This window comes from Vipera berus (assembly GCF_964194415.1).
Source record: "Vipera berus genome assembly, chromosome: 1".
Lineage (NCBI taxonomy): Eukaryota > Metazoa > Chordata > Lepidosauria > Squamata > Viperidae > Vipera > Vipera berus.
This window is the reverse complement of record NC_138202.1, coordinates 88,382,328-88,407,224: the sequence shown is the minus strand read 5'-3', so window position 1 is coordinate 88,407,224 and position 24,897 is coordinate 88,382,328. Positions and strand designations below refer to the sequence as shown.

Below are 24,897 nucleotides of genomic sequence, written 5' to 3'. Positions count from 1 at the left end.
TTCCAAAACATGTCAACAGAACTTTACAAATTTGGGCCCTGCACCTTCCAAGAAGAGAGAATCAAATTGCAAAAGGCCATGGCAATGCATGAGGTCTTCCTAATTCTTTTTATGACATTTGTGTGCTATAAAAGACACAAACTCTAAACTCTAGAAAAAAAAATGGAGCAGGAATCCCTGAATGATAATTTTCACTGTTGTCCCAATGATATTCTTTCTCACCAAATCAGGCATCTTAATACTAAGAATTCCAGTGTTATATGGCCACTTTCACTGAAAGCTTAGTTCACATCTAAATCATATCATTTTTAGTCTGAAATGCATATCTGCCTTAGATATATATAACTGTGTTAAAGATAACAGATTTCTTGACTTTTTGTATATGAAGAAAAGCTACATAAAACTGCGAGTTTTTAAATAAGGAATAGATAAGGTATTCTCATAGACAAAAAAAGATACTTTATTGCTTCCATAGATGCCTAAGACAAAGTCAGTCTGGTTTAGAGACTTGTATTAAGACATCAAATCTAGCTAATGAGAAAATTCTTTGATACTTGAAAAACTGTAACTAAGGTAACTCTTTAGAGCGTAAGAGGATCGGTACTGCTGTGTGAAGCAGTGAGACTAATCATATTAACTGCATAATTTCATAATTAAATTTAAATCTAATTCAAATAAAATGAAATGAAATTTTGGCCTTGCTCCATTTCTCCATTACTTTATTCTGATCAGATCTACTTTTAGAGTTTAAGTCCCAGCATACAACTCAAAAGTTAAGTGCCATACTTTCAATGTGAAAAGTTATGAAGCCTCAAATTCATCTGTGGTTTGTCTGACTGTAGCCTTGAATCCAAATCGCTAAAGCTTTGGGATCACCATTTAACTTCACATTTGTTTCTCAAATAAATGTTTAGGGGAGTTACTTTAGTAGTTAAGCATTTTTTTTAAAAAAAAATCACTATAGCTGTGAAAACTGCATTCTCAATCCCTGCACTTTATCTCTAATTTCTAAAGTCAAGACTTCACTTAAACATAAATGATTTTACAGCTTCAATCAAAGATAAAAGAAGAATAAAAAATAAATATATAAGACCAGACAGCACTAACAGCAACTCTGGGCAATTAAAAAAAAAGTTAGATAAGGTTTGGGAACCCTGTAATTCTTTTCCATAATACTGTATAGGACCTTTTAATAAACTTACAGGAACAACCATATGCATATATTTTTAAAACTCATACAATTATACCTTATGTGTAATGTTGCAGCTAAATGTACTTTAGTTTTCTGTCCAGACAAAAACATTGCAACTATGCTAAAATAAAAGGCATATTTACTCACCTACAACCTGGATGATTTCAGCCAGTAAAACTCCATCGGTCACATCTTGCTGAAGATCTTTTATCAAACGTTTATGGCCAGATTTTGCTAGATAATGATTAGCCCAATCTGTGTAAATCTGTAGAAAGGAAAAAGAGAGCCAAAGTTAGGCCCTTTTCTGTTTAAATCATTAATTTCTCCCTTAAAATTAATGAAAGCCAGCCCCAACTTTGGCAGCCTCTGGGACAAAGCGTTTCCCTTCTTTTCCCAAACCAGTTTGAAGCAAAGTTAGCAACATTAAAATTCAAGGCATTGTGCTGATCAAGTATTCAGCTTATTATACTGGGGGCTTTCTTGTATAGAGAAATTTGACATCAGAGCAGGAAGAAAATAAAGAAAGCTTCTAAACATGCTACAGTCTGAATTAATAAGTTATCAGACATGGAACTAAACAGTCTGCATAAGAGGCTGGATTGGATGTCTCCACTGAGTCGACATTCTCCTTTTGTATCCTGATCGAGAAGCCATATCGATACTGAAATGTATGATTGTGCACATGTTTACACCAAGTTTCGTAATAGTAAATAATTAGGGTATTTTAAATGGATACATTCTTTTAAATTGCAGTTAACCAGATATGTAAATTACATTAGCACTACCACATAGCACCGGGCTGTCAACGGTTATAAAAGGGCTATTCAGGATAAGGTTTGTAATATGCAAAGTGTGTTTCCCCCCCCAAACAGCTTAAAACGTCTATGAGTCTTGACAATTTCTCCTTTATTTCCAGAGGAGGTGTACACTTATACAAACTCACATATGCACACAAAAATGTACATGGGTATCTGATTTCCATGTGAAGTAATTATGTTCCAACTTGATTCACTAAACATAAAACAAGATTCTTAGAAACAACTAACTGAAGCTAAAACCATTAACTCTACATCCCAGAAAGCACTGATGCACTTAAAATATACATTGGCCTTTGGAATGCAAAACTTTGCATCCACTTCTGATATTATAAAAGGCAGATATCTTCATACAAACAATTTGAAAGTAAGCCCTACTGTAAGCAATGGAAAGTGCTTCGAAATAAAAAAAAAGATTCATAAGAGGCAACTGTTTCTGTCCTTATCCAGAGAATTTTCTTTCATCACCATTCATTTCAGCGTCAGCTCAGCCAATGAAAACCACACGTGGTGCAGTGGCTAGAATGCAGTATTGCAGTCTAACTCTGCCCACAGTCTGGAGTTTGATCCTGACAAGCTTGAGGTTGACTCAGCCTTCCATTCTTTTGAGATCGATATAATGAGGACAGAGATTTTAGAGGGCTATATGCTGACATTGTAAACCTCCTAGAGAGTGCTGAAAAGTGCCATGGACTGGTATATAAGTCTAAGCACTATTCTGAAAAGTGTGTTGTAAGAGTTAGATGAACAGTTTTCCTTTAAGAATCCCCCCTAGTTGAAAAAGAATTGTAAGGAGCACTTTCACCATCTAGTTAAAATCTCTGAACAGTAAATGCATAAGTGGCCGATTGCTTTGCTTGGCCAAAGCAGAAGGATGAAAGAAGCAAGATTAGTGCTAACACATGATAAACAGCTATGTTCTAGAAATAAGGTGTGGAAAAAGTTTTTTTTCCTGACATCTTTGAATATTAAAGATGTCATTACTACAATCCACTTGCTGAAAGGAACTTTTTAAAAAAGGTAAAGGTTCCCCCGAGGGACGCGGTGGCTCAGTGGGTTAGGACGCTGAGCTTGTCGATCAGAAGGTCGGCAGTTTGGCGGGTCAAATCCCGAGTGCCGCGTAGCAGATTGAGCGCCTGTTACTCGTCCCAGCTTCTGCCAACCTAGCAGTTCGAAAGCACATAAAAATGCAAGTAGAAAAATAGGGACCACTACGGTGGGAAGGTAACAGCGTTCCGTGCGCCTTTGGCATCTAGTCATGCCGGCCACATGACCACGGAGACGTCCTCGGACAAGCGCTGGCTCTTCGGCTTTGAAACGGAGATGAGCACCGGCCCCTAGAGTCGGAAACGACTAGCACGCATGTGCGGGGGAACCTTTACCTTTACCTTTTTTTAAAGGTTCCCCCGCACATGCGTGCTAGTCGTTTCTGACTCTAGGGGCTGGTGCTCATCTCCGTTTCAAAGCCGAAGAGCCAGTGCTTGTCCCAGGACATCTCCGTTGTCATGTGGCTAGCATGACTAGATGCCAAAGGCGCACGGAACGCTGTTACCTTCCCACCGTAGTGGTCCCTATTTTTCTACTTGCATTTTTACGTGCTTTCGAACTGCTAGGTTGGCAGAAGCTGGGACGAATAACAGGCGCTCACTCTGCTATGCGGCACTTGGGATTCAACCCGCCAAACTGCCGATCTTCTCATCGACAAGCTCAACGTCCTAACCCACTGAGCCACCACGTCCCTTGAAAGGAACTTTACCATATGTTTATTTGAATCTGATAAAATTATGTGCTGGGAGAAAAAAATACATCCTGCATTTTTATTTTCTAGCTCAGTATTATGAATACTAAATTAGCCAGGTCATTTCTCATTTTTAATTTCTCACTTTATATTCATTGTTAGCTTCCTTAGTATACACTATACATCAAGCCAATTATGGTGCACAAACAGGAGGCTCCTTGCTGCCAGGCATTGTAACTTAAGCTTTCCTCCATTTTGCTTTTCACACTTAGGAGATTCAACAGTGTAAGTCCCAACTCAGTTGTTTCAGATGGGAACTAGTGATAGCATACTGAGATTTCCAATGTTCCCTCTTCCTCTAATTAATGAATCAAAAGCTATTAAATATTTCAAGGGACTGAAAACATAAAAAAAGCAGCTGAAGACTGTAAAAGACGGAGGAAATTTGTTATGGTGGTTTTCCTGAATATTTTCCTTCTTGAAACTGTGTATTTATTTCTGAGCAAAAGTTCAATCATTTGCTCATCAGCATATGAAGTTGCTGTATAATGAATGACATTGTTGATTTGTATCTATAGAAACTATAATCTCTCAGCTGGCAATGCTCCCTTAGGGTTTTCAGGCAGAGGTTTTCCAGCAGTAGTAGCAGAAGATCTTCTAATAAAACATGTACCATACTAGTTATGACAAAAGGAGTTCCCATTTACAGCTTGCCTCCCCATAGTTTCTTTCTTCAAAGCCTATCTCCATCACAGTCAGACTCTGATGATGGATCATCCTCAGGCTAGCAAGCATTTTGAGAAAAGGGTGATAATTTGTCAATTAGGGGGAGGTACAGGTCAACAGCTCCCACAGACAGTGTTAAAAACTAGAATTTGTAGAAAAGCAGGCTGAGCTGGAGGCAGGGTTAAAGGTGTCATCACTTTGGAATCATTGCACAGTCACAAGAGACCAAAATCTATTTCCCTCCTGTGAATTCCATTGACCTTATCTAGCACTGATTTAGCTTTCACCATTAGCTGATTAGATTCTTATTATAAGTGGCAAAAAATAAAGTCTTCTATGCTTTGAACTGAAGCACATGCTTCTGGTTATTTAGATGTGAGAGAATTGTATCCATAAGTGCCAGCCGGTTTGGTCCACTTTGTAAGAACTGGTGGTTAATTTTTTTTTAAAAAATGGGATAACTAAGTTATCCTAGCTAATAGAGAGGACAACCCTGTACATTTTTGTCAGGATGTGGCAAGCAACTTGTTTAAAAAGAGTAAAACAATAATAGCAGCAGAAGCCCAATTAAAAGCAACGACAATCGAGAAATGCCAGGAAATAAATGTAAGGAGAAGTACCAGTGCCTATAAAGATAAGTAAGAGGAGGAGGGAATGGCCTGGTATGGGAAACCATCTCTCAGTACTTTGGTCTTATTGGCCATCCCACTTACATGCTGATTAACTGGTTGTTTCATTTAGAACAGAGGTCCCCAACCTTTTGGGCACAAGGGACCGGTTTTGTGGAGAGAGGTTTTTCCACAGACCAGAGGGGCGTGGTTTCATGTACTGTCTGCATCCCGCAGATGGGGCTTTGCTTGTTTACGCGGACTGGTTTCTGGCATGGCACAGACTGGTGCTGGTCCACGGATCACGGGTTGGGGACCCCTGATTTAGAAGACTCTCCTACTTGTATGTCATGGTTATGACTGATTTTGTATTTGTATTTGTATCCATATTTTTTGTTTTTAAAAAATGGTGAAAATATTTAAGAACTAGAACAGTTGCATCTCACTGTTGCATGAAGATTTTATATAGAGACTTTCACATTCACTTTTCATACTTTAGATGTGAATTCAGGGTGTGACACATCAACACTGCTTTGGCAAATATAACCCATCATTTTTCAGTTCATTGCTGAAACACTAAAGATGAGCAACCAAGAGTTTGAAAGATGTTTTCATAAAATTAATACAAACAGAACATAGCCTGCAAGAAGGGAAAATAAGACCTAAGGAGGTATATCTTTTCTAAAATTAGGAAGCTTAAAAACAACACAGTGAGGAAAATCTGCAATTCTACTTATCAAAAGTGTCATGTTGTCAAAGCTTTGACAATCCAATGGCCATAGTTTGTGAACCCAGACTATGAGGGATTAATTTATTTATCAGACAGAAAGAATTCTATCTTGTGTGCAAACATTCCCATTGAAATTGGGTTACCAAATAAGAATATTTATTTATCCTTAGCTTCTTAACCTAACACTCATTAATTTGAGATAAAATTTATTTGATCTAAAATATCAGCTAGAATGACTTGATAAATAGAAAATAAATCTGATGAGTTTACACACACACACACACAAGGTAAAGGTAAAGGTTCCCCCGCACATGCGTGCTAGTGGTTTCCAACTCTAGGGGCCGGTGCTCATCTCCGTTTCAAAGCCGAAGAGCCAGCACTTGTCCAAGGATGTCTCCATGGTCATGTGGCCGGCATGACTAGACGCCAGAGGCGCACAGAATGCTGTTACCTTCCCACCCTAGTGGTCCCTATTTTTCTACTTGCATTTTTACGTGCTTTTGAACTGCTAGGTTGGCAGAAGCTGGGACGAGTAACAGGCGCTCACTCTGTTATGCGGCACTTGGGATTCGACCCGCCAAACTGCCGACCATCTGATCGACAAGCTCAGCGTCCTAACCCACTGAGCCACCGCATACATATTAAAACATTATATATATATAACATAACAACATAATATATATGTGTGTTAGTTACTGTTGAGACCTAAGTTGTCATGAAAAATGACAAAGCAAATAATTCAATACGGCAAGGAGTACTGCTGGTGTACAATACATAGCTGTATGCATTCAAATCCTACTCATGCAATGAGAAGAATAATAGATAGAACTTGGACTATGAGTAAATTTAAACATGCACCCCATTTTATGCACACCTTATCCTTAAACAACTCTCCAGCTGGCTTCCAGTAAATTTTCAAGTGATACTTATAAGCCAATATTATAATTTTGTTAAAATTCTTAACAGTAATGTAAAGATCACAAAACAAAACAAGCAACTAAAATAGAATAATTCATCTTAAACAGCAATATTTAGTGCTGAGAGTAACATGTATAGAGGGATAGTGCATAGGTAACAATCTCAGTTCTACGAGTTCACATCTGGAGTGAAATAGCTATTCTTAACTATGGGATTTAACAACTGCCCGATTATAATACAGAAGACACCCCCTGGGAAGAAAATGCAACCAGGCCAGGAGGAGAGAAGCAGGCATATCTTTTCCGTTTTCAGATCTTCACTTTTGAGGACCTTCCAGTGTGACTATAACTAGCCATCCACTCTCTTTATTGGTTTTGGCAGTAATATCAGGAAGCCACAATGTCAACCTTATGGAAGGTCTTCCAAAACACTGATATTCCGACAACTGGGAAACAAATGAACAGTTTGTTGGGAAAGGGCTTGTTCTCCTTGGCAGCCAAATCAGAAGTGGAAGCATAAAGTTCTGTGGTCTGATGGGAGAAGTCACTCCCTGCCTCACTGTCATGACCTCTGAAGGTCACTGGTTTCCCTGGAGGTTCTCCTCCATGCAATAGGGAATATTTGCACCAATGATAGCTGACTCCATTTTCTGAGGGAAATCCTAGTTTCCTACGTATCACTTTGATATGGCTTCATCTTGTTCAGTGGCAGGTTGGTCCTGAGATGTGGGCTCTGATATGAAGACATGTCCTCTGCATGCAAGATAAGCCACCTGGCATTGGCAATAGGAAGGTATGTGGACAAAATGTTAAAGCATCAATATACTATATTGTGCTCATGACAACATCTACATAAAGTCAAGTATACTTTGACCCCTTAAAAACAACAAAGGCAGCAGAAAAGTTATTTTAAAAACTCTTAGAACCTTGTGTTCACACACAACAGCTATCCCTAACATGTCAATTTTCCTCACTACACTTGTCTCATTGTCTGTTAATTTACAAAGCATGTATCTTTCTGCTATTCCTCTGAACCTACAATTTTGAAAATGAATCTGTCTCTGATGATATCGCTTAGGAAGACACTACAGGAACAGCTGAATGGTATATTTTTGGTTGCAAACATCATAATTAGAACTGGCCAAGAGTATTTTACTTCTTACTAGCTTTTGAAACCAGTCAGAAGATAAATCCCCCTACGCATACTTATAGACAATCCATATGCTAAAATGCCATGCGTGTGATCTTGTCATCCAAAACCACCAGGGATTTTTGATATTCACACATATTTAAACTTAGCATCAGCAAGCTGAGGTGAACCTCACAAGAACATTTACATTTGCTGCTTGTCACCACCCAACCAAGTGCAAAATAAGAATTAAAGGTATTTTTTCCCACCATAGTTACTATTTTTGTTTCTTGTTTTTTTCTTAATTAATTTTAATTAATGCATTTCAAATTAAGTAAAATACCTTGTAAAAGTACTATAATGATTCAAAGATAAAAGTTAGCATCATTTAGACATTTAAAAGTTACCAACTGTGGACAAATAAAAAAAAAAATCAAGGTGATGTTTTATTAGCTAAATTGTAGCAACATATTTCTATGAGTTAAAAGAGATTTCTGGGTGTATAGTTTATACTAGCATTTGATGCATTCATTTCAACCATTCATATTGATGGTCTCTTTACAAAACTAGTAATTACTCTGGCACATCATAACTTATCTCCAATAAAACAGGAACCTTTTAATGTAATCATATCACCCCAGAAAGCACATTTCCCTTCCTCTAAAAATTCTTGCATGTTGACATTTCCAATACAAATTTTGACTCTTCTATGTTTCCAAATCTTGCAATCTTTTCTAATTTTACAACTTGCATTCATTGTATAATAAGTATAATTCAAAAGTATCGGTAATATTTAAGTAAAAAAACTAGATATGTACATCTAAGTTACTCAAAACATTTATAAAGATTGCTATTGAAATATAGAAATAGCTAAAGCAAACATATTGGATCAATAACAGAAAAATACTAACTTGAATAATATCCTTGAACTTTTAACAGCCTTATATATTATGCATTTATATACATTTTTAAATGCTGTTCTAGCCTTAACTATCACACTGTAAACAAAGGAAGCATCTGTAAAATCAAACACCAAACGCCATACAACTGAGTTGCAAACTCTAAGACCAATCAACTGTGTAGATAATAGCATTGCAATAATCAATAAGAAAACATAATTGCTTACTCGTTTATACTGATCGTAGGAAATTTTACTTCTTTCATAAGCTGGAACCCGGAAATTCATATTTATTTGGCATAATCTCTAAAATGAAGACAGAGAAGAGTATGGCGATACAGCTTGGCTCTTCTCTGTCAGATGAAACACAGCAGAGGGCAAAATATGCTCCAGCATGTGAACCTTGGTAGTTAATTTTAGTGGAGGTCACCATTCGCTCTGGTTAGATCTTCTTACACAAGATAAGGAATGCCTTGCTACTTTTGCACACCCACCAAATACAGGCCCCATATGACCCCAATACCTCTGGTTCCTTCCTTTTCTTCCCAGTCTGCTTCAAGTATAATCCTAAGCCCTTGTTAAAGTTCAACTGTTTCGAGGGGAGAAAAATATACCTAGGAAAGTAATCATTTCGTATCTTCAATTACAACAAAAGCATAAAATGACAGAAGCACCAAACGTTATGTAAAGGATCTATTTATTAATTCAATTTCTATTTTAACTTTCATCTCAGAGCTCAAGGCTTCGCATATGGGAGTCTCCTTTCACTTTTGCTTGACAGATATCATCCTACCAGATTGATTGGGATGAGGGATAATGACCAAGATTGCCTAAGCTCTGTGACCAATTAGAATAGTTTAATGTGACCTCTTCAATTCTAGTCTTCTTAATCAAAAGTCCACAATGGGGACTACCAAGTTTATTTTGTTTCAGTATAGTAAGCTAGATTTCTTCAGTAATAGATTTTTACATTTCCATCTTTAAATCTGTTTTGTCCTTATTTCCTAAATGCGTAGCACCTTGCTTTATTCTGCAGTACTCATCCCACACTTGAAACTATCAGCAGAACAGCACAACTTTCTTGTTTACAACTGAGTGTTCCCCAGTGGCAGGAGAGTGATGGTGATTAACACTAAGTGGCCACTTCAGTTGGTGATAGGCAGCATATATTGTGTCTTCTATAAAATGCACAGTGTATTTTGAACTTTGGTGTTGGAGAGAATAATCAGAAAATAACACCAGATAAACTACCCAGGAAGAAACAATATCCTAATCAAGAAACATCAAGGAAGAAACCACACAAAAGCTAAGATTGCTAAGGCAAGGTATTGCACTACGTATGAACATGTACTGATGTTACCTTGACTAATTATGAAATATCTGCCGGAAAGCAATAAATTTCAGAGACCGCAAGAACCCAACTGCCCAAGATTCTTGTTCTCCAGAAATTGATGTTACTTGGCATCTGCCTCAGCACTGGGCATTCTCTGAGGCAATACAGTGGTACCTTGATATTCATCATTAATTGGTGCTGGGAAGTGTGACCAAAAATGATGAGTACCAAATAAAATTTTCCCCTAAGGAATAATAGAGTGAGTCACAAGGCAGCCAACAGTGACAAATTCTAGCTTGTGATTGAATACCAAATAAACAATGAGTACCAGAACAAAATTTTCAGGTCAAAATGCATTGAGTACCAAATTTGATGAGTTTCAAAAAATCACATGATAATGTTAAATGGTTATGATCTTGTGGGACCTCGTTACTAGCCATCCAAGGACACAAGAGACCTCATGGTTGCAGGTTGGATACAACTCTCACGCATAATCTATTCTTAGAGTAAGGTAATGAAAGGTTACTAGGGGAATGAAAATATCCATCTATATTTTAAAAGTGTCACACTTTCTAGTATGGTATCTTCCAAAGATGTTGGATTATGGGACCCATAGCAGAGAATTCTTTCAATCTTTCAATTCTTTCAATCCCAACATGACAAGTTATGGATATAGCAATAGCACTTAGACTTATACACCATTTCACAGTGCTTTACAGCCCTCTCTTAAGTAGTTTACAGAGTCAGCATGTTGCCCCCAACAATCTGGCTCCTCATTTTACCGACCTTGGAAGAATGGAAGTCTGAGTCAACCTTGAGCCGGTGAGATTTGAACTGCCAAACTGCTGGCAGCCGAGAGTCAGCAGAAATAGCCTGCAGTACTGCATTCTAACCACTGTGCCACCAAGGCTCATATAACCCAGGAGTCACCAACCCCCGGTCCATGGACCGGCACCAGGCCGCACAAACAAGTGAAGCCCCCTCTGGTCCATGGGAAAATCTTTCTCCACAGAACTTGTCCCTGGTGACCAAAAGGTTGGGGGCCTCTGATATAACTCATTTTTCATGATAAGTGGAGATGTTAAAGAAATCCTTCAAAATTTATCAAAATATAGATGTTCACACTGAAGCATTTCTATGAATCATTTAAGATTTTTGGAAGTTAAGGCCAACACCTTGCTTTAAGTCTGGGAGGCAATAAGGTGTTGGGAAAGAGTTTAAAGCCTTTCTAAAATGTAACCCAGGAAACTCATTTGATTAAAGTGAGCTGTTCAGTTCCAAATCACACTTCAAAAATCTCATACATGCCATCCAAAAGTTCATACAAGGAAAGTCGATCATCTTTACAGTGCCACTGCTTTCCTCTGGGATGTTTTTATTTTTACTTTTTTTTAAAGTTACAGTCCTGGAATTCCCTGGAAATCTCCCACCTAAACAACAAAGAGAACAAAACCTACTTAATGTCTCAACCAACCTGCCATTAGTCAGGTGGTACTACCTGAAACATGAAAGTAAGAATGTAATTCCTCAAAATTGTACTGCATGTAATTGCTGTAATGATAACTTAATATTTGGTAAATCACAGCAAAGTTCAATCCTTGTGCTTATACATGGTACAGGCCATAAGTGGTTATACTTACAGAACTAGGTTAATGAAAAGCAAGGGATGACTAAATGTTACATAATGACATACATTTAATGACTGAAACAAAACCCTCTACCAGATATAAGTGGCATCAGTTCTACTGATGCAGTTATATTTTTTACCCTTTGTATCCATTAGATATATAATTTGATACATGTTGTGTGTAGCTTACATCAAAGAACAATGTTGCAGTCATAAATCTTTTCAGATTTAGGTTGTATTAGGTGTGTCAAACAGTTTTAAAGCAACAAAGTGCTAAATTAATTCCAAAAGATATAAAAGAAGTAATCAAATCAGTTTGTCTTTGGCCATCTGTTTCAGAGATGTCAATTAAATTAAAACAAATCATGTACTAATTGATAACTTTCTAAATTAGTTGTCGATTGTGACCCTGTTGTCAGCTGAGCTGTCCTAGCTTTTGTACAGAGATATCTAAATGTAATAAATATCTAACAGACTTCTCAATTACAAACTGATGTGGTTTCAACACAACAGTGACGGGCTAGAAAAGAATTAAAGCCATGAACAAAGTTAGCAAGTTTTCCACCTTTGGCAAATGTTCCCCAAATCATATTGTGAGCCGAGGCTGGGAAAAGCTTCTCAAACTATATCCATTCATGAATAAGTCAATTATTTTACTTGTTTATTTCCTTTCAAAGAACAGTAGTGACAATAGCTTGCAATAGAATAATGTGAGAAACGTGAGAAGAAATTGTTTATTTTAGGAAATAAACTGAAAGAGGTGTAAAAAAATTAAAGTGTTTGATGACTATTTCTGAGGGGTTCCTGCACAAGAACACAACTAGTTGTGCACCATTCTGTTTGAAGTGCTATCAATTAAAAAGAAAACCCACGTACTGTACATGCTTTGCCCTATTTTCTGTTAGAAAAAAGTTTTTCTCCTTTATTGTAATATAATATGCTTTCATTGTATTCTCCCTGCATAACTATCAGGAACAGATGGTGGAATTTTTCTCAAAAAATCTAGGTTTCAGTTGTCAGAGTAAAAATGGTATCTGGGAGCCTTCAGAAGAGATACACATATGTTAGATGTGTGTCAATATGCAAAACAGATCAACATACAGTAGTTGCCTGTATTTCTGGACACGCTTTGAGGAATTAGAGCTTTCCAGGGAAGTTCTGCACTTCAATACTCTTAGGGAACAAAGGAAAGAAAAACCTATATCCGTGGTGGCAAAACTATGGCATGTGTGCCACAGGTGGCACGCAGAGCCCTCTCTGTGGGCATGTGCGCCATTGCCCCAGTCCTAGGCCTTTAGCTGGGTTTTATAAAACCTTTTCACTTTAGGCCTCAGCAGCCATGTGCAAAAAATTAAAAAAAGGTTCAATCAATCAATCAATTTCAACTTCTCGCGGGGAAAAAAAAGATCTCGCAAGTTGGAATTGATTGAACTTTTTAGTCCCACCCAGTCTGCCATTACCACCACAGCCACGCCCACCCAATGAGCCACACCCACCCAATGGGCCACGCCCACCCAATGGGCCCTGCCCACCCAGCACCCAATGATACATAAGTGGGTTTTGGTTGCAGTTTGAGCACTCGGTCTCTAAAAGTTTCGCCATCACTGGCCTACATGTTTTCAAAGCACAGGTTCCAGATTATCCCCTTCTCCAACAATCCTCTTTGCAGGAATTTTAAACGTACATTGAAGCCAAAAAGTAGCTAGTTTAGCTAGGTTGATTGAATTGACTTGAAATTTGCTATGATTTGTTTATGGAGATTTTCAGCCATCCAGGTCATAGTTATCCCAAAGATGCTTTTTCATGAGGCAACTGGACTTTGTTTTTCTTTGAAGACATTTTGCTTCTTATCCCAGAAGCTTCTTCAGCTCTGACTGGATGGTGGGGAATGAAAGGATTTATAGGATTTATATTCCTTGCTATGATAATTTCCAACCTCTTCTTTTGTATTCCAGCTTTCCTAATTAACCCCCCCTCCCCTTTATAGCTAGAGATTTATTTTCATAAGGTAATTTCTCATTAAAACCTTCCACATATCTGCCTCTGACATTACATATGTCTGGATTTTAGGCAAGAAAATCCAAAACATGTTACAGTCTGTTTTTGTCTTAAAACTGGCTGGATTGAGAGGACCTTATTAGGAAGGCTAAGAATTTCCTAGCTAGACAGATGGAGAAGTTTCAGAAATTTCAGTCTGATAGATAGCAGCTTTAAGTTTGAAATAACTGGCCTTCCCAAAGGACATTAAAAACTACAAATTATCTCTATACCACAGTCTGAAGTTTATGTATTACACACAAAAAGAAACAGAAAGAAGATACACACATCTTAAGATGATACTTATTCTTGGTCAATGAAATCCCGGTATAATTCTAACCGTATAGGGCAAAAGACCAAAACAGATTAGAAGATTTTAAAAGAGGGCGGTGGGCTTAATTTATAATTAAATCATTAACAAATCTATCAACTCAACCAATATAAAGGAGAATGCAACCCAGCCAAATTTAGAAACTTCTTGCTTTTTGAAGTAAATGCTTGATTATGTCAGACAATTAAGCTGAGAAGGATTATAGAAATATACAAAATGGGTTTTTTCCCATGGAAAAAGTAAAAAATAATAATAATGAACTGATACAAACTGAATTCAAGCAATAATAGTCCATCTCAATATTTACCTAACCAGTTACAATGATTTTGCCCATTGGTAACATGGCCAGCTGTTCTGAAATGACATACACCAGTGATCAAAGCTGACATTCTTTTGGGAACCAAGTATTTTTTCCCCAACTTTTAGATTGTTATCAGATGAGGCGGGGGTGGTGGGAAGAGAAACAAAGTAATTTCTACAAGCCCCAAATCAGAAGGACAACAAAACAATGTTTATCCCAATCTGCATTTCAAAAGTAATGAAAAGCCCCTTTTCATATAAATGTAGGTATTTCAGAGCTAATACTAAGGTTATGAAAGTAACATTTTCAGCTATTATGAAATATTTACATGGGATAAAGCTATTCCGATCTGACTATGCTGAAGATCCCCCTCTTTAAATATAGTGATAGATTTTCTTTCAACAATGGTTTCTGTTAAAACTGTTTGTAGAGTCATATAAACCAAGGGTTCAGTACAGCAACAAATACTTAGCATTCCTAAAAGGGTGGACAAGATAGAGACATTGATTTCTGTCTTAAAAGTGTCTAATATCATCTAACTAAGTAAATATTTGAAAAATGTTTAGATGTAACAAGAGGCCCAACTGCAAGACATGTAAATTATCAAACTTTATAGCAGGCCCCAGAAACAACATTAATCGTCTTTTTGGTACTCCCTATAAGGGTCTTAGAACCAGCCTTATAATTTCTTATCTGGTAAAACATCAGAGAAATTCTGTTTCTTTTAAAATGTATATTTGTTATCAAACCGATATCATTTAATTTCCTTGAACATTGCCTAATTTTGTTATACTTCCTGTAAAATTAGACATACTTTGAAGGCCCACCAGTGAGCTCCTTAGCAATTGTAATGTGCCAGAATAACTTCAACCGTGAGATGGGCTGCATGCATGTAAATTTAATAAATGAATAAATGCTTATCCCATTTTGTTTTTACTTTACTTTTAATGTGTCTTATCTGTAACTGTGATCTGTGACTATAAAAAAAATTCTCTTTTTGCTCTTTGCTCTCTTTACCATTCAAGATTGAACAAAACGCAACCAACATTTTTCTGGGTTAAAAAAGTAAGGTCACCTTTTAGTCCAAGTTCACTCTTCATGCCTTATATGGATACGTTCATGCAGTTTTCTTGGCATGTTAAGCAAGTGCTTTCATACTGCCTTCTTCCAGGATTTTTTTCATTTCCTACTCTGGCCTGTGTTCTGCAGATTTCCTGGTGATTTCCCATCCAAACGGTAACCTACTTTGGTTGAGCTCAAAACCTAAGCAGGATCAGAGCTGCATATTACAGTGGTTGGGTGGGAACCTTCAGGATATCCAAACCTATTGGCTAAACCTCACATTTGGAAAAAAAAATATCTCAAAGGAAACCAATGGCATGCTGCTTCCATATTACGGTCCCCAAAATCTATATCGATGTGTCCAGATGTTACCAGGATAAAGCTCAACTTTTAATGAACCCCCACATGGCCCCTTCTGTTACCCTTTGAGCGTTGCTATTACGGTAGTTGGGAAAACCCAATTCTCTATTAGAGATCTTCAGTCTCCTAAGAATGAGCAGAGAATTGGATTAGCAGAAAGCTTTTGCTGTGCATTCAGCTATGAGTGACAAATATCGTAAACAATGCTTATTGGCAGCTGGACCAACTGATTCCTTAGGAAAGGATTATGTACAATTAGCATCACTTGTTTCTAAATAGGCCAGACAATGGTCTGACAGCCGCCAACTGCACAGCGGTAACCCATGCAGCATCTTTCCCACTATCCTCAGTGAACACATTTTCCCATCAATTTCAGCCCCTTGATCATGCACCAATAATAAAAGCAGTCTCATTAACAAAATTTAAGATGAAAATAGAGAGCTAATGTCAGTGAAGCCTAACCTTCTAAAGCCTTTTCATAGCCTTTCCCTTGCTATTAAACACAAGCAGAAAAGTCTTCACATTAGTCTTTCTTCTTTAAAGTGACTCATATTTAGATCTTAATAGGGCTCAGAGGTGGTATCTGCAGCCACCAGTCAGTATAAGGATATCAAAAGATTATTCTCAAGCAGAGGAAGTCAATCTGGTATTCTATTTATAACTCTTTATTAAGTATAAAACTACAAAGTAGGTATTCTTTTATGGAAAGTTAAGAGGTTCTTAATATTAAAGGTAAAGGTAAAGGTTCCCCCGCACATGTGTGCTAGTCGTTTCCGACTCTAGGGGCCGGTGCTCATCTCCGTTTCAAAGCCAAAGAGCCAGTGCTTGTCCGAGGACGTCTCCGTGGTCATGTGGCCGGCATGACTAGACGCCAAAGGCGCACGGAACACTGTTACCTTCCCACCGTAGTGGTCCCTATTTTTCTACTTGCATTTTTTACGTATCAAATATACTGCATATATATATATATGCATATATATATATATATATATATATATATATATATATATATATATATATATATATATATATATATATTATATATATATATTATATATATATATATATATAAAAGGTAAAGGTTCCCCCGCACATGCGCGCTAGTCGTTTCCGACTCTAGGGGCCGGTGCTCATCTCCGTTTCAAAGCCGAAGAGCCAGTGCTTGTCCAGCATGACTAGATGCCAAAGGCGCATGGAACGCTGTTACCTTCCCACCGTAGTGGTCCCTATTTTTCTACTTGCATTTTTACGTGCTTTCAAACTGCTAGGTTGGCAGAAGCTGGGACGAGTAACAGGCGCTCACTCTGTTACGCGGCACTCGGGATTCGACCCGCCAAACTGCCAAACATCTGATCGACAAGCTCAGCATCCTAACCCACTGAGCCACCGCGTGTGTATGTACGTATATGTATATGTATTAGTATAAGTATATGTAAAGTATAAAAGGTAGGAGGGAATCTTCTACAAAGAACAGACAATGACAGTACCTTATTCTAAAATGACCAGGCAAATCATTCCTAGTATTCACTGATTTAAGCAGTTTACAACTTCAAAAAGGAAAGGAAGCAAGGAAAATTGATTCTCAAAACAGACTGCAGTGATAATGCAGAAAGGACTTCTCTCCTTGTCCATAAATCTTATTCTTTAGTTATGAAGTCAAGAATGCTAGGGGGGGGGGGAAATCTTTTTTTCCATCCAGGCAAATACCAAACTAGCAAAACCTGTTATTTGACTATACAACTCTCCCTTCATCTATTTATTTTGGGTTAGTAACCAAAGGAACCAAGAGAGCTTCCTCAGAAATCAAAGACCTTCAATTGTTGAACTTTTATACAGTAAGCACCTGCCTAGCATCCATTTTACAGTGAAAGAAACTTCTGAATAAATCTATTGCCTCAGAAACACTGAACACCGAGGCTCATTTCCTAAATTATCAGAAAGCTTGCACCAAAGGGGGTAAGAAGTTGAAGAAAACTACAGATAGTCCTTGACTTACAATAGTTCACTTAGTGACTGTTCAAAGTTACATCAACACTGAAAAAAGTGACTTATAACCATTTTTCATATTTACACCTGTTGCAGTATCCCCATGGTCATGTGATCAAAATTCAGATCCTTGATAACTGACTCATATTTATAATGGTTGCAGTGTCTCGGGGTCTTAACAAACAATGCCTGACTTGGGCATTAATGCTTGAAAATGAATAAGGAAAGCAAGCTAGGAATCGGTAGGTAAATTTGTAAATTGAAGACATATATAATTTTGCCATTCCAATAAAGGGGAATCAAGACTCGCAATTAAGTAAAAATTAATTCAACATCCTCTGTGTTTTGAAATAACCACTCAAAACAGCTATTTACAAAGATCATTAGGGATATTATTTTCAGCAGGAAAGTTAAGAAAACATGACAGGGTGCAAGCAAATTCTCATTCTCGCGATGCAGGCCAACAGTAATTCGTCATAAAACAAGAGCAGATGAAGTAGCACATAAAGCATGAGAGACAAATAAGGCAAAACCCTGTTAGCGCAGATAAGCTAGTTTATTAATCTCTGTAGGAAAATTCTTTGACATAAGTAATGCATCATTTCTGGCGAACTGCTCAACATTGTTTATGAATGCTTTTCATGTCCTACTTGTAACTTTTCTCACTAATGCACATTTCTGTGTATTTAATTGGAAAGAGGGCTTTCAAAAACTCCATTGTAATTAACCAATAATGACAGAACAACATTAAAATAAAGAACCTTCTACTATAGTACAGCTACAATCTATCTCTCAAGGGACATTAAGGAAAAAAAATCTTAAGAAATCCATTCTTGGTGTTCGTATACAACATCATGTAAAAGAGTCTTCTACAGTAAGGTAGCTTATATGCAATTGTGGAATTAAAGTCAAGATGTAATTAAGGAGGAGGAAGGAGTGTTATGTATTTTTGTTGCCTTGAGTTATTTCTAAAGTGACAAAGGTGGGATGAAGCAAGTTAATAAAATACTTGCCTTGGGATGGTACAAAATAAGGAGGACTAGCCTATTAAGAAGAGTGATTCTGTAATTTTTTATTTATTTTTATCCTGCATTTATTATTTTATAAGTAACTCAAGGCAATGAATATACAAAATTCTCCTTCTTCCTATTGTTATCCCCACAACAACAATAAGGTGAGTTGGGCTGAGAGAAAGTGACCGGCCCAAAGTCAGCCAGTTGACTTTCATACCTAAGGTGGGACATGAATTCAGAGTTTTCTGGTTTCTATGCCAGAATCTTAAATCACTACACCAAATTGGCTGTAGGTAATTCTTGAAATGCTTGCTGACCCCCCCGCCCCCCAATAATAATAATAATGTTCATCCAGTTACCAAAAACATGTAGATGAGAAATCTGTCATGGGCAAAAATGATTTGTCTGAAATGATATAGTTTTTCCTGGCTGAGCAGAAGGTTGGACTAGAACAGAGGTCCCCACCCTTTTGGGCACCAGGGACCAGTTACGTGGAGAGAGCTTTTTCCATGGACCAGAGGGGGTGTGGTTTTGTGCGCTGCCTGCATCCTGCAGATGGGGCTTTGCTTGTTTGTGCGGACCAGTTGCTTACATGCCGTGGCCCGGTATTGGTCTGCAGACCGGGGGTTGGGAACCCCTGGACTAGAAGACCCAGGGCTTTTTTTGCCATACAAGTATATCATTAAGTATCATTCCTTCTTTGTAATTGCTCATTAACCCAGAAGGTTGATATATAAGCAAATTACATTACATTTTTGGACCAGAAACTGTAGTCATATGTAACAGATTCCCCAGCTTTAACAATTCAAAACTTTTCACATTGTTCCCAGGGAATATTTTATAAACTTAAAAATTTTAACATAAGGCAGAGACATTGTCCTGCTTTATGTCTTATGTCAGGAACTTGGATTTATTCTTAAATACAATGTGGATTATAATGATTTCATGTGAATGGTACATTTAAATGTTTGTAATGTCTGTTTAAAAATCTTCACAGTGCAGTATTCTTTCATGTGCCTAGCTGAGATCTATGTATAACTCAACTTTCTGTGTTATTCCTCATCAATTAAAGAATGATATAATTCATGCCCTAACATTGCTTGAATGTGCCATATTTAATTACTGTATACTTATAGCAGAAAGATGCATGAGTTGATCCTATTGAAAGGCATTAGAGGTAATGTGGAGACACACTATATTATTATTTAAATATTATATGGGGTTACATATAATAACCCATTCGGCATGCTGGTAATGGCTTGATATTGACTATGCAGTGATTAAGTAATGCAGATGCACCTTTGAACCATAAATATTTTTAGTGCAATCTATATCATGACAGAGAACCCTTTATGCAAGTCTTATTATTCCTTTTTCCTGGTAAGACAAAATAATCACAAGATAATGGCTGAATGGCAGACTTCATATTCTTCATCTGTTGTACCTGTAATTAGTTTAAATATAAAGGATAACTGGTGAACTAAGCAATACTTATCATATGGCTGAAGAAAAGTAAAAGCTATAAAACAGCAAGGTAAGAAGACAAGTCTGTTTTCTATTCTTCCTTTAGTGAACCTGGAGATAATTTAAAACCTGTCCCCCTTAGTGCAAAATATCACACACATACACACACACAGTTGAAATCCCTGTTGGCTCGAATCATACATTATCTTTTCACGCAGAAAATGAACGATGTGAATAATTTGCAGTCACTGGTTAGCTGCAGAAGTCTAAGTGTAAGAAGAAAGCTTACTTTCTTAAGAAAAAATGTTTCAGCTTTTCAGGCTATACGCACTTTTGTTGACAGGGTGATGTCTCTGCTTTTTAGTGTGCTGTCTAGATTTGCCATGGCTTTCCTCCCCAGGAGCAAGCGTCTTTTAATTTCTTGGCTACAGTCCCCATCTGCAGTGATCTTGGAGCCCAGGAAAATAAAATCTGTCACTACCTCCATTTCTTCCCCATCTATTTGCCAGGAATTGAGAGGGCCAGATGCCATGATCTTGGTTTTCTTAATGTTAAGTTTCAACCCAAGTTTTGCACTCTCCTTCTTCACCCGCAACAAGAGGCTCTTTAGTTCTTCTTCACTTTCTGCCATTAGAGTGGTATCATCTGCGTATCTTAGGTTGTTGATATTTCTTCCGGCAATCTTAATTCCAACTTTTGATTCATCTAGCCCTGCCTTTCTCATGATGTGCTCTGCATATAAGTTAAATAGGCAGGGCGACAGTATACAGCCTTGCCGGACTCCTTTCCCAATTTTGAACCAATCAGTGGTTCCGTGTCCAGTTCTCACTGTTGCTTCTTGATCCGCATATAGGTTTCTCAAGAGACAAATAAGATGGTCTGGTACTCCCATCTCTTTAAGAACTTGCCACAGTTTGTTATGATCCACACAATCAAAGGCTTTAGCATAGTCAATGAAGCAGAAGTAGATGTTTTTCTGGAACTCCCTAGCTTTCTCCATGATCCAGCGTATGTTGGCAATTTGATCTCTAGTTCCTCTGCCTCTTCGAAATCCTGCCTGCACTTCTGGTAGTTCTCGATCCACATACTGCTGAAGTCTAGCTTGTAGGATTTTAAGCATGACTTTACTAGCATGAGAAATGAGTGCAATGGTGCGATAGTTTGAACATTCTTTGGCACTGCCTTTCTTTGGAATTGGAATGTAAACTGATCTTTTCCAATCCTGTGGCCATTGTTGAGTTTTCCAAATTTGCTGGCAAATTGAGTGTAGCACTTTTACTGCATTGTCTTTTAAGATTTTGAATAGCTCAGCTGGAATACTGTCACTTCCACTAGCTTTGTTGTTGCTCAGCTTTTCTAAGGCCCACTTCACTTCACATTCTAGGATGTCTGGCTCGAGGTCAGTGACCACCTCATTGTGATTATCAGGGACGTTAAGCTCATTCTTGTATAGTTCTTCTGTGTAATTTTGCCACCTCTTCTTAATCTCTTCTGCCTCTGTTAGGTCCCTGCCATTTTGGTCCTTTATCATGCCCATTTTTGCATTAAACGTTCCCTTCATTTCTCCAATTTTCTTGAAAAGATCTCTGGTCCTCCCTATTCTATTATTTTCTTCTATTTCTTTGCACTGTTCATTTAAGAAGGCATTCTTATCTCTTCTAGCTATTCTCTGGAATTCTGCATTCAATTGGGTGTATCTTTCTTTTTCTCCCTTGCCTTTCGCTTCCCTCCTTTCCTCAGCTATTTGCAAAGCTTCCTCAGACAGCCATTTTGCTTTCTTGCATTTCTTTTTCTTTGGGATGGTTTTGGTTGCTACCTGTTGTACAATGTCGCGAACCTCTGTCCATAGTTCTTCAGGCACTCTGTCTATCAGATCTAATTCCTTAAATCTATTTGTCACCTCTACTGTATATTCAACAGGGATATGATTTAATTCATACCTGAGTGGCCTAGTGCTTTTCCCTACTTTCTTCAGTTTAAGCCTAAACTTTGCAAGGAGAAGCTCATGGTCTGAGCCACAGTCAGCTCCTGGTCTTGTTTTTACTGACTGTATAGAGCTTCTCCATCTTTGGCTGCAGAGCATATAGTCAATCTGATTTCTGTGTTGACCGTCTGGTGATGTCCATGTGTAAAGCCGTCTCTTGGGTTGTTGGAAAAGAGTGTTTGCTATGACCATCGTATTCTCTTGACAGAATTCTATCAGCCTGTGCCCTGCTTCATTTTGCACTCCAAGGCCAAACTTGCCTGTTATTCCAGTTATCTTTTGGCTTCCTACTTTAGCATTCCAATCCCCCATGATGATAAGAACATCATTTTTTGGTGTTAGTTCTATAAGGTGCTGTAGTGCTTCATAGAACTGGTCAATTTCATCCTCTTCAGCACTGGTGGTTGGGGCATAGACCTGGACTACTGTGATATTGAATGGTTTGCCTTGGATTCGAACTGAGATCATTCTGTCATTTTGAGGATTGTATCCCAGTATTGCTTTTCCTACTCTTTTATTGACTATGAAGGCTACTCCATTTCTTCTGAAGGATTCTTGCCCACAGTAGTATACCTGATGGTCATCTGAATTAAATTCACCCATTCCTGTCCATTTTAGTTCGCTGATACCTAAGATGTCAATGTTCAGTCTTGTCATCTCTTGTTTGACCACGTCCAGTTTTCCTTGATTCATGGATCTTACATTCCAGGTTCCTATGGAGAAAAAATCTTTACAGCATCGGACTTTCCTTTCACCACCAGACATATCCACAGCTGAGCGTCCTTTCGGCTTTGGCCCAGTCGCTTCATTCTTTCTGGCGCTACTAGTACTAGCCCTCTGCTCTTCCCCAGTAGCATATTGGACGCCTTCCGACCTGAGGGGCTCATCTTCCAGCGTCATATCGTTTTGCCTTTTGGTACTGTCCATAGGGTTTTCATGGCAAAGATACTGGAGTGGTTTGCCATTTCCTTCTCCAGTGGATCACGTTTTGTCAGAACTCTCTGCTATGACCTGTCCGTCTTGGGTGGCCCTGCACGGCATAGCTCATAGCTTCATTGAATTACGCAAGCCCCTTCGCCACGACAAGGCAGTAATCCATGAAGGGGAGAGAACCCTTTATGCAAGTCTTATTATTCCTTTTTCCTGGTAAGACAAAATAATCACAAGATAATGGCTGAATGGCAGACTTCATATTCTTCATCTGTTGTACCTGTAATTAGTTTAAATATAAAGGATAACTGGTGAACTAAGCAATACTTATCATATGGCTGAAGAAAAGTAAAAGCTATAAAACAGCAAGGTAAGAAGACAAGTCTGTTTTCTATTCTTCCTTTAGTGAACCTGGAGATAATTTAAAACCTGTCCCCCTTAGTGCAAAATATCACACACATACACACACACAGTTGAAATCCCTGTTGGCTCGAATCATACATTATCTTTTCACGCAGAAAATGAACGATGTGAATAATTTGCAGTCACTGGTTAGCTGCAGAAGTCTAAGTGTAAGAAGAAAGCTTACTTTCTTAAGAAAAAATGTTTCAGCTTTTCAGGGACTTTTCTAGATCCTACTATCAGGATTTACTTACAGCTTCTTTGTCCCAATGTTCACTTGAAGGAGAGTTTTCCAGGGCTATGATGTGCCAATCATTTCTACTGCATTTAGCACTTATCATGATTTCTCTCGCTTCATAATAATCTGCTTGAATCCCATTTCAGAAGGTTATATTTCTAGCTAAAACTTTACTCAGTTGTAAAGACACATACTTCCCCTCACCCTTATCTTTTTCTCAGAAAGCTGATTTGGTACAGTAGAGAAGTTTCACGGAGATTCTCATGACACTAAAAATTCTTAAGAAAGGGGAATCTGAACAAATAAAGTTCACTGCTATACAGTGTCTCTCTCCAAATGTATAGAGTGACAAGAACAACAAAAGGGTGAATTAGTGCACAGAAGTTGCAAACAATTTCCATAAACTAGACTATACAACACGGTGTAAAATCCCCCTCTATGAATTGGAGGTGAGAAGGAAATTGAACCCTAATAAACGAAGATTTTGCTTATTTATATTAAGGAAATACATGACTAGCTCTAAAACACAACAGAAGAATCCAGTTGTTACTAATCTGTGTCAAGAAGCTTACTTTGCTTACACAGAACCGCACTGAATAGCTCCCCGAAACAAATTAATTTTTTTAAAAAGGGTGGGGAGCAGGAGATGAATTATTATATCTGGCAACTGTTCATAAAATATATGCCAGAAATCACAACAATGTTCTTGCAACAGTGGAAAGATTCCAGTTTTGCCACATAAGAATTCAAAGCTGAACCAGTCCCAACTTCATTATTTTATTAGAATAATTATTCCTTAATCTACAATAGCTTTTGCTGACCAATCAGTTTATTTGTGGAAAGAAGTGTAATTCTGAGGTGGAACATTGATAAATCTGGCTAGTCCCTCTATTCCAGGGGTGTCAAACTCAATTTCATTGAGGGCCACATCAGCATTACGGTTGCCCTCAGGGGGCCGGGTGGGTATGGCCAGGGTGGGCGTGGTCTACTGGGTGGGCGTGGCTAGAGTGTGTATGGCCTACTGGGTGGGCATGGCCAGCTCTACATCGTCCGCATCAAGGGTGTCTATGGGGGCC

General features: G+C 38.0%; 1 protein-coding gene across 1 annotated transcript in view; it reads right to left on the bottom strand.

Moving 5' to 3' along the window:
• LOC308668353 (uncharacterized protein) overlaps nucleotides 1-24,897 on the bottom strand; it is a gene marked incomplete at both ends in the record, with an annotated part of 102,396 nt that overhangs the window by 38,423 nt on the left and 39,076 nt on the right. Inside the window, one exon of the mRNA XM_081328213.1 lies at nucleotides 1,340-1,457. Coding sequence (XP_081184339.1) covers nucleotides 1,340-1,457 — 118 coding nt within the window. The remainder of the gene's footprint in view (nucleotides 1-1,339; nucleotides 1,458-24,897) is intronic.